The following is an 11,363-nucleotide window of genomic DNA, read 5'->3' as shown; positions in this document are numbered from 1 at the left end:
CAAATAAATACAACATAACATTAGGGCAGAAATAAGTGTTTGGTAACTTTAGTAGTAGTAACTACTATTTCATAACAGTGTCCCGATTTTTTTCTGAAGAACCCATAAATGTTTCTTTAATCCCTGGCTTTGCCATTAATTTATCTCCTTCTCCTCAAACCTCTTGTATTTGTAGTTTATATTACACCCCCTCCTTTGGTGCTTCACTAATTCCATCAGAAACCTTTTGTCTACTTCTTTCTTGCATGCCTTGCACACCAAGTCATTGGTCTGTTTCCTGTCTCTACAGTCACTGATAAAGCTAACCGCATGACACAGGGCCCTTCTGCAAGTACATTTGGTTTTACTCTACAGCACATGTGTATAATAAAGAATCGAAAACACTGGATTCCAAATTCTTTTAAAGGGTACAACCCCTTTGTTACATTGTTCTCTTAAGCTGGCCATACATGGACTGATATCAGATAGAATATGTGGGGCCAAAAAACCCTTTCAAATATCAGGCTTAAGGTGGCCATAGATGTAACAATTACGATCTTTCTTGGAAAAGATCTTTAGAGCTGAATTGTCAGATATACAGGTAGATATACGGGAAGAAACAATAGAATTCTACCTGTTTCTGACCATTCAGCACTAACAATGGCCGATGTTTGGGTCCCTTCAAAGGCCCCGATCAAAATTTTCCGTCCAGCCCGATCGACGAGCCGACCGATATCCAAGTCTTCTGCCGATATCTGTCGGCTCTTTTTCCACCATACACACAACTGATATTGGACGAAAACGATATTATCTGTGCGTCTATGGCCACTTTTAGGCCTCTGTTGTGTTCCAATCCTTAGTTCATGGACCAAATTACATACCAAATTATATTTAGTACACACCCACTAGTTTAGCAACCTCAGCAAAGAGTGGATATTTCAGTGGATTGCGGGTATTGATTATAATATTACTATTTCATTTCTCCATGAAGCCTGCCTTTAAAGGGGTAATGAATGGGTACTCCCCTTTCAGTCTAAGCAGATTGCTTGATTTTCTGAATAAACCACAAACCATAGTGTTAATAACTTGTACCACAACTGCCATACAGGAAAGGTCAAATGACTTCAACATATAATCTTTAAATGTCAGCCATTTATTCAAGATACAATCACATTCCTTTTAATTAAAAACATATGAAAACTATAAGCATAGTTGCATATAAATACACAATATTCACAAAGTCATGTGAATTTATCAACATTTTATTTACTGAGCGTACCATTCAGAGGTAGAATTTTGCTGCTTTGCTTCTCTCTCCAAGAATACAATTTTAAATTCAAATTTGCCCCTGAAACTTGTGTCCTGTGCTCACATGTGCAACTCTTTTTTCTTCTAGAATGTGAACGCTTTGTGAACACTAATGAGTTTCAACCACAATAAAGCATTAAACTCTTTCTTTATGTGTCAAAATGTAATACAATCCATAATGTTGAAATGAAAATGCATGATAAAATCAAACACAGTTTGTTATTAGCTATGCTACACTCTTGAATCTTGGAAGGTCTGGGCTTCCATACTTGTAGTTGCAGAACGGGATCCCTTCGTTAGCAGTTGTCGAAATGGCTTGCACAACACTATGTATATCAGAGGATCCATGCACACATTTGTAGCAGCCAGCCAAAGCGTGATCTCTTTAGCAATATACAGTTTGTTTTGCACACTGCAGTCTTTTATGGCACCCATTTGGCTAATTGTATAGGGAACCCTTGCAAAATGGAAAGGAGCAAAGCAAAGAAAAAACACTGCAACTATAATGAAAACCTTTGCTTTTGTCTTCTTTGTTGTACTGCTGTCTTTGCTTCTAGATTTTGTGTATGATTCATAAACCTTTTTTGAAATAATTGTGTAGAATATTACCATGAGGGTAAAAGTAGTCCAAAATAGAAATTGACAAAAATGAATTACTGCTTCATGCCACTTCATACCAAGTTTGCTTTTTAGAGAAGCACATTTCTTAACATTAAGCGGTGTTGCCTTTTCATTAGAAAGTATCATATTTGGTATAGATATTCCAAACATTAGCAGCCATGCTGCTATGGAAAGTGCTCTTGCAATGTGCACATTATCCACCCACTTCTTCCCAAATGGCCGTGCAATTTTTAGGACACGATTAAGTCCAATGAGTCCAAGAAGTATTATATTAATGTACATGGATATGTAAAATACCACTGATGAAAAGCGGCAAACAAATGCTTTCATTTGCCATGACCCAATTCCAGAATCTGTAAGAATCTTGAAAGGTAACATGAAAATCATCAGGAAATCAGCAGCCAATGTGTTTTTTAGGTAGACTATGAAAACAGTGTGGCTGGGAACTTTGTAGAAAATCCAGACGGAGAAGCTATTCAGCAACAATCCAAGAAAGAACACAATGGTGTAGAGGACTGGAAACACAACTTTGGAGATTTGTGTGTCACGGACACATTGTATGGGGAGCAATGAGGAGCCATTGGAGTTGTTGAATACTTCTGAGATTGTGATTGGAGACAAAGACTAAACAAAAAAAACAAAACAAACTGTAAATTAGTTGTTCCCTTGAGCAATTCAGACCTTAAAGTGTACTGGAGTACCAATCTCACATAGAAATACATAAAAATAAAGAACATTGTTTTCAGTGTTGCTTACAGATACATCTACTTACAGGAGAGGACCAGACTGTTACAAGCTCTGTCCTACTACCCGACCCCCATAGAAGGGTGTAAGGATATTGCTATACTGTTATCTAACACCTTCTATAAAACCAGAAGTGATGTTATTATAAATTAGGAGTGATGCCATCTAAGGGGATGAAGAGAAGAAGGAAGGATGGAGAAACCGGTCTTGCACATGCCAAACTACACTCTCTGCCTATCTGCATATATTGCTGTGGTTACCTGAGCCACTGCATGGATTTAACCAAAGTATCACATAATTGCAGAACTAAAATTCCTTTTCCTTGGGGACAACTTCATTTCAAGCACCAGTTGTGCAGGTGTATCATACCCTATTCAGTTCTTGTTTTCTATACTTGTTTGGTATAATTTTTTCTGTCCTATGTATTGCTTTTACATTTCTAGGAGCATTACAATTAGTGATACATTGCTAAAAAATCTCATGGCAAAATTTGAGCAAAATATTTAGCAATAGTGGCATGCTAGCTGAGACCTTGCTTATAAAGTACAGGAAGGAAAAGCCACTTATCTCATAACATGGCAATCCATTGACCAAACTTTAAATATTTAGAATAAAGAATATTGTCTGCTCTAGATGTTTCTTAATTAGTATATATCTACATGGATAGCAGAGTGGCACAATGGTTTACATATCTGCTTTTGCGGCACTGGGGTGCACGGGCTGTTGGTGGCTAATTGTTGGCTGATTGTTGGCTGATTGTTTTGTTCTCCATTTCCTTCCACATGCCACAAACATACAGGCAGGTTAATTGGCTGTTAAAAATGACCCTACTGTGTGTAAATGTGATAGGGACCTTAGACTGTATTGTCTCTGGAGCAGGGACTAAAGTGAATGATATACAATCTCTGTAAACCACCGCGGAATATGTTGGCACTATATGAATACAAATAAATGTATATTTAATCCTCTTACTGCTACCCTAATCACAAAGTTTGCTTGATCAGTTTAGCAGGACATCAAATGCCAGTCTGCCTCTGAGAACTGTATAGTACATTTCTTTTAGTGCTCATCTAACAAGCACTTGTGCCCCAGAGAATGCTGCGCTTTGCCCCTTGCTCTAAATTTTTAGCCTGTTACACCAGCTGCTTCCAATTGTGATTACATATGATGAATGTATAATTATTGTATAAAGGACAGTTGCCTAGAGTTCTTTCATTATGCAAGAACAGTGTGTGGGAGGAGATTTCCTTAATGGGCAATGGATTCTTAACAGATATTGCTACAAGACGTGTTTTATCATATTTTGGTTAATTTCTTATGCTGCAATTTCCCCCAATCTGTTCCTAGCAGATTGGGTAGTAAAAACAAGAATCATCTTTACAGTCAAGGTATGTCCTTCTCCCCACTGCTGCATGGCACTGGGATATAGTCAGTATTTCAAAAAACTTCACTTTACCCTGATCATTTCCATTTCTCCTGGTGGATAGAGGTAATGGCTTTCAGAGAGACACCGACATATTAATGATAATGTAAAGGGGGTTGTGACTATACCAACAGGGCTATAAATGGTCCTGTCCATAGCAGTGTGATACCATATTTCTCTAATACCATAAGCAATCCCTGGCAATAAGCACAATTCTTCATGAAATTTTCAGGTATAGTGGAGGTTATTTGGTGTTCTAGCACTGAGCAGTTGGATCTTATTTGTACAGAATCTAGAAATGTTGTGCATGTGTTACACATCCCATTTTAGCAATTTGGTGTTCGATCTGAAAATAATCAATAAAATCTCCCAGGAAAAGTATTTTTGCCTTTGTTTTTAACAAACATATGTTGAAACCTCAATATACAATATTAAAAGAGCATCGTGAAACATTGTGTGCTCTGCTAATAATACGTGCAACTGTTCACTTATTAACTGTGGACATTAATTATAGGACAAAAAACAGTAATTGCCACCAAAACCAATGACATCAGGTAATCAGATGCATGGTTGCTAGGGTAACTTAGACCCTAGCTACCAGATTGTTTAAAATGCAAATTGAAAAGCTTCCGAATAAAAAGCTAAATAACTCAAAAACCTTAAATAATAAAAAAATGAAAACTAATTGTAAATTGTCTCAGAATATCCCTCTCTACATCATACTTAAAGTTAACTGAAAGTTGAACAACCTCTTTAATATCTGAATTGACCTGCAGCTGGAACCTGATCTTCTACCCAATGGTCACCATAAAGTGTCATCTTAGGGCAGCAGAAGGTGGCAAATGAAACACAGAAGCCAACTTTAAGAGACATGCTGATCTACACATTCAAATATATCTGTAATCCCTAACCAAATTCGAAAAGATACCTCAATTTTTGTGGGATAATCCATGACTTTCTCATATGCTGTAAGAATTATAGGAAGAGTTAATGTGAGAGCACTGTGTTAGGCACATGTATGGGACCTGTTATCCAGAATGCTGAGGACCTGGGGTTTTCTGTATAAGGGATCTTTACCTAAATTGGATCTCCATACCGTAAGTCTACTAAAATATTATTTAGACATTAATAAAAACCATTATGATTGTTTTATCTCCATTAAGGCTTAATTATATCTTAGTTTAGATCAAGTACAAGATGCAGCTTAATTATTACAGAGAAAAAGGAAATCATATTTAAAATTTGGAATTATTTGATTAATATGGTGTCTATGGGAGATGGCCTTTCCATAATTCATATCTTTCTGGATAACGGGTTTCTGGCTCAGCTCCCATTCTTGTAATTATTTATTTGGTGTGTTGCTCTGCATAATAATGATATATTTACAAATAGCTCTTTACTCAGAGAGCTTACAAATAATGTGATACACTTGCACAGTGTGCAGTTTGTATGTAACTATGTGGCACAGCATGGGAATTCATTATGCAGCAGTTTCCAAGACATCATATGTTAAGAAGCATTTCCTGATAAAACATGAATGCCTTTGAGGCTGGAAATCCACAAATACTTTTAAGTCAGTAATACATATTAAAAATAAAATCCTTTGATAATTAAGCCAATTTATTTTGATATAAAATTTCACAATACAACTCCATGCTCCCAACAAAATATATATATTTGGGTCAGTAACTACCTGAAAGAATTGGGTAAAGAATGTCACATGCCAACATGCCAGGTCTTGTGAAGACTCTCATGTGTATTATAGGCAAAGGTGCTATTTGCTGCCAGGTCCATTCATCATGAGTTATGAATCATATCTGAATAAGTGCGTAGACTTGAATAAACAGAAATATAAAAAATGTAACAGATTGTGCTATTAGTGTATTAGTGTATTTAACCCTCTTGAAACATACTGCAGATGAACAGGAATAGAAAATACTTAGGTTTGTGCTACTGCCACATGACAGCAAATATCTATGGTACCACTCAACAAATAAGTATTAAATGAAAATACAAAAATATGATAGAAATAATAAAGGAGAATACACTCACAGTTCACCACAGTCCCAAGGTGCAAATACCAAAAACACTGTATCCAAAAGGATGTGAGGATCTCCAAAAATAAAGAAACAATTGTAAAAAGTAGAAAAATTTATTAGGACATGAAGACCTAACGCGTTTCGTGCCTGTTGGGGGCACTTACTCATAGGCTGATGAGTAAGTGCCCCAACAGGCACGAAACGTGTTAGGTCTTCATGTCCTAATACATTTTTCTACTTTTTACATTTGTTTCTTTATTTTTGGAGATCCTCACATCCTTTTGGATACAGTGTTTTTGATGAACAGGAATAGTCTAGAAAATGTAAACACACACATACACATACATTATACCCACCTGGAATCTGGTTACAGGCAGCGCAGCTGTGAAATCAATGGACATTTTGCTGTGTGAATTAATATCCATTGCTACTTTACGTCTTATGCTTCCTTTTTGCTGGATCCAGTTCCTTTTTTTGTATTTTTATTTCATATTTACTTTTGTCCACTTTATTTGTTCCCCATTTCTGAAAAAGTAGCTGCAATTCTGTGTACCGCGTCGTAAAGCCACAAGACAAGTTAGCTGTCGTCTGTCTTCCTCTGGGTTCAATGCTTAACTTCTTGGCATTCCACTGACAGCTTGTTTTTAAATAACTGGTAAACCATGTCCTTCCTTTTAAAGGAAACAACTACGCAGAAAAGCTTCCTTAATGCAAGAGTCCTGTAAACTATTCTCATAGGATAATGTCCATCATTTCTGAACAAGGTTATACGTAGTGTCACAGAAGCTGTTTGTATTAGAGTACATATACTGTGCAGTTATTTCATAGCAATTGTCTATATTAGAATCAGTTTTTAGCCTCAGCTCAGGTCATATTAAGACATTTTCATTTTAAATGTTTTTTCACTTCTTTTAAGGTGTCTGGTATCTTCCTATAGATCCAGGCTATAGTTACTATAGTGAATGGATGGATCTATGGGGTACTTTACTATAAAGTGCAGGGCATGGGCAAAGTGCAAAAACCCATCCAAGCAGCCCTGCAGTTTTCTGAAAACAACTAAACTGCAGTAAATGCTTAATAAGCCTTTTTTTCCCATTTTTGTAATAGTTTTGGGATGCAAATGGTTTATTAGCATCCATTTTATCAGCCTACCACCCCTCACCCCCCATACTAGAAATATCAACCAAACTGTTTGTACATTGCAAATTGCTTAAAATGTTGGAGTTGGCCAGAAAGAGACGATGAAACCTGTCAGTAAACCCACGGTATGAGAGGTTGGAGCCAGGTAAAAAAAATTTATAATACATGCTGTATATAAACGACAATAATGCTATAACAATTAAACATCAGTGTCTGTTTGTTAGTGTGATATTTCCTGCTTAAGATTAAAGGTTTTATTTACTGGGAAATGAATTACAGGCACCCCCAAGAATAAACCAGTTAAATCAATTTTGAAAAAAAAAAAAAAGATTTACTTTTCTTGACATAAACACTTCCTAGTTAAAATAATCCAGAAGCAATCCTCCCCCAATAATTTATATTTTGTATCAAGAAGAAAAATATCAAGCAGAGGATGCAATTGTGTGTACACCTAACATTAAGGGGTTTATCAAAGCAACGTGAGCTTTTTTAGACCTCGAATGAACTTGAATGAACTCACAACTCGAATGGTTTCTAAAACTCGAATGGAAAAAACTTAAATGGAGAAAACTCGAATCAGCGAGTTTGGGGTTAACAACCTGAAAATTCGAATCGATCGAGTTTTCGAAGAAAAAACCCCTCAAATAGCTCGAATTGATTGCGTTTTCTAGTGAAACCCTTCAAACAAAAACTTGAACATCATGGAGGCTATAAAAACTTTAAATGGTTCATGGAACCTCTGCCAGGACAGGTTTCAGATGGTTAATTTTCAGATTCCAGCAAAAAGGGAGAATATTGGGCAGTCAGTTGGTCCATTCTGATACCAAAGAAACCCCAGATTTGACACAAACACACATTGGCACAAGGCAACAGGATATGTTCCCTTGCTTGTCATGCACCCAATGTTGTTGTGTACATAAGAGGGTGACATTTGAACATCCTACTACTGGACGTAAATATCCACTTAAGGGATACTATACTTGTCTGTCAAAATTTGCAGTTTAAGTATTGATTTGTCCCTGTGGTCTCCTTTATGTTGGGGAGACTCGGATAGTTCAGCATAGATCCTCAATTAGAAAAGGCAATGTAAAATGACCAGTTTCAAGACATTTTGTTGAAATGGGCCATTCTTATATGGATCTTAAATATATGGTCCTAGAATTTGTACCTACCCCTAGGCGTGGAGGGAACTATTATTGAGAAAACGAGAGGAGTAGTGGATACATCAGTTAAACACATTGGCTCCTAATGGCCTCAATAAAGATTACATAGTTACATAGTTTACATTAAATTGGGTTGAAAAAAGACAAAGTCCATCAAGTTCAACCCCTCCAAATGAAAACCCAGCATCCATACACACACCCCTCCCTACTTTCACATAAATTCTATACACCCATACCTATACTAACTATAGAGCTTAGTATCACAATAGCCTTTGATGTTATGTCTGTCCAAAAAAATCATCCAAGCCATTCTTAAAGGAATTAACTGAATCAGCATCACAACATCACCCAGCAGTGCATTCCACAACCTCACTGTCCTGACGTTGCCTCAAATGAAAGTTCTTTTCTTCTAGTCTAAAGGGGTGGCCTCTGGTACGGTGATCCACTTTATGGGTAAAAATATCCCCTGCTATTTGTAAATTACGATTTACAGTATATGTGTTTTTATGATGAGATTATTTTGTTTCACTGTTCTCTATTTTTGTTGTTTCTCTTTTAGCTGAATTGGGTGTACGGCGGATTAACGTTGCATGGGGATAGTAGATACGGATCTATGGACATTGTTGAGTAACTAAGGGGTTAACTGGAGAGATTAACCATTGGCGATGTCATTTTCTATATGCAGTTTCATGTGCTACTATGTATAAGCCCATGTGTGTTAATGTTTGTAATTGCTGCTTGTGCCCTTGGTTTGAAAAAGGGGTCTGAGAACCCCGAAACGTTGCCCTATAGGCTGTGGTATGGTATTTTTTGTGATCCAATCTAAAAAAACTAATCAGCTCAACCCAATTGGACCCACATTCACCAACCAATCAGATGAATGGATCATTTCCCAGAATTCCAATTCTGACACTTAATCAGGGAAGACAGGAAAAAAATGTTAATAGACTTACAATTGGTTTCAGCAAAAAAGGGACCCTGATATATATCGGCGCCTGCGTATTAATGAGGGTGGTGTAAAGCAGTGTTCTATTTAATCAGAATTAAATTACGTTGCATTCAAGCTATTCAACATGGATACCCTTGTTCAAAAGTGTTTGAAAATCTTGATTATTTTACTTTTTTTTCATTTATTCATAAAGCATGCCCTTAAAGAGGTAATGAATGGCTACTCCCCTTCCAGTCTGACTAGATTGCTTGATTTTCTGGATAAACAAGAAAGCAAACTGTTAATAACTTGTACCACTGCTGTCACACAAGGTAAAGAATATACGAAAAGTAATTGCACAAATTACTACAACAGAAAATCTTGACGTCAGCCATTTGTTCACGATACATTCACATTTCTTTTAATTAAAAATATATGAAAACTATAATCATTTTTGCAGATAAATAGGTGTAAATATGTGTTTTTAACAAATGAATGCGAATTCATCAACATTTTCCATTCTACTCTATTATTAAGTGTACCATACAGAGGTAGAGTTATATTACTACCTTTTAAGTTTTCTTGAAAGTGTTTCACCACTCATGCGAGCGGCTTTTCCAGTTCAGTTTTAAGTCAGCATTAAAGGGATAGTGACACTTCTCAGGTTTTAGCATAATTGAATTCTTCATCAAAATATGCCTATATGTCCTTTAGACCATTTTCCTCAATGTGACCTCTTTCTATGTAAATTGGACATAGTCCACCTAACTCCCATCCACAAATGTGCCTAATTTATCAAAAAATCAGTTTGAAAAAGTCGGTGTAACAAACCGACAAAATCTGGGGTCAGTTCGAATCGTAAGACTCGTTCCATTTGACGCTCATGCAACTTTTTTCCATTTTGACACCCGAAAAACTTTTCTACTTTTTCAGATAATCAGACGAAAACCAACCTGAAATCCTTGTAGATCACGAAGACAAGAAACACCTTTAAATTGTAAAAGGGACATCTTCCATTGACTTTTACATGACTTCGACAGGTATAGCTGGAGTATTTTTCGTATTTGGATTTCTGGCAGCTTTGGAGAATAAAAAAATCTCCCCTAAAAAACTTTATCAGAAAAAATTGAGGCTTCATAAATAGACCCCTATGTATATCAGAGGATCCATACATTGGTGGCAGCCAGCCATAGCGTGGTTTGTTTTGCACACAGTAGTCTTTTATGGCACCCGTTTGGCTAATTGTATAGGGAAAAGAACAAAGCAAAGAAAAAACACTGCAACAATAACAAAAACCTTTACTTTTGTCTTCTTTGTTGTACTGCTGCCTTTGCTTCTAGATTTTCTGAATGATTCATAAATGGTAAAAATAGTCAAAAAACACACTGGTAAAAATAATTCACTGCTTCATACCACTTGATACCCAGTTTGCTTTTTAGAGAAGCATATTTTTTAAAGGAGAAAGAGAGGTGAAATGTATTCACTACCGCCACCTAAAGTTCTCATACAGATGCCCTTAATCGCTGTATTTTTGGCTTAGCTATGTGTATAGAAAACCAGAAAATCATGCATCGAGCTCTGTAAAATACGGCCGCCATATTGGTAAAGGATTACATGCTTCCTTTTCCTCTTCCTCCGTATTGGGCATGCGTGAAAAGTTCCCCTTATCCTCTGAAGCATGAAGCACCTCTCAAGTATGCACAATAGTAAGTAATATGGCCCAACGCGACTCAAGGCTGCCTCGAGCAACAGGGAGGAAGCTGCCTGAAAAATCAGTGACGTCATTGGTGTCCTACGCTGCATTCTCAGATGAGCGAGGTTCCTACTGCTATACACCAGGAACACAGAATTTACTACACTCTGTAAGTGATTAGTCTAACAAACTTCTCATTCAGCTTTATTTATGTTTTAGCTTTCATTGTCCTTTAACATTAAGCAGTGTTGCCTTTTTATTAGAAAGTATCATATTTGGTATGGTTATTCCAAACATTAGCAGCCCTACTGCTATGGAAAATTTT

The 11,363-nt window shown here is 36.6% G+C and overlaps 1 protein-coding gene across 2 annotated transcripts; it reads right to left on the bottom strand.

The window, feature by feature from the left end:
• Positions 1-1,111: 1,111 nt before the first annotated feature.
• Positions 1,112-11,098, bottom strand: p2ry13.L (purinergic receptor P2Y, G-protein coupled, 13 L homeolog). Of its 2 annotated transcripts, none has more exon segments than NM_001093509.1 (2): positions 1,112-2,532; positions 6,471-6,745. In NM_001093509.1, coding segments are annotated over 2 exon segments (1,083 nt in total). In that variant the 5' UTR covers positions 6,540-6,745; the 3' UTR covers positions 1,112-1,518.
• Positions 11,099-11,363: the final 265 nt, after the last annotated feature.

Source organism: Xenopus laevis, chromosome 5L, assembly GCF_017654675.1.
Source record: "Xenopus laevis strain J_2021 chromosome 5L, Xenopus_laevis_v10.1, whole genome shotgun sequence".
Taxonomy (NCBI): Eukaryota; Metazoa; Chordata; class Amphibia; order Anura; family Pipidae; genus Xenopus; species Xenopus laevis.
The sequence above is the reverse complement of the archived record's forward strand: the minus strand, read 5'-3'. Positions and strand labels throughout refer to the sequence as shown.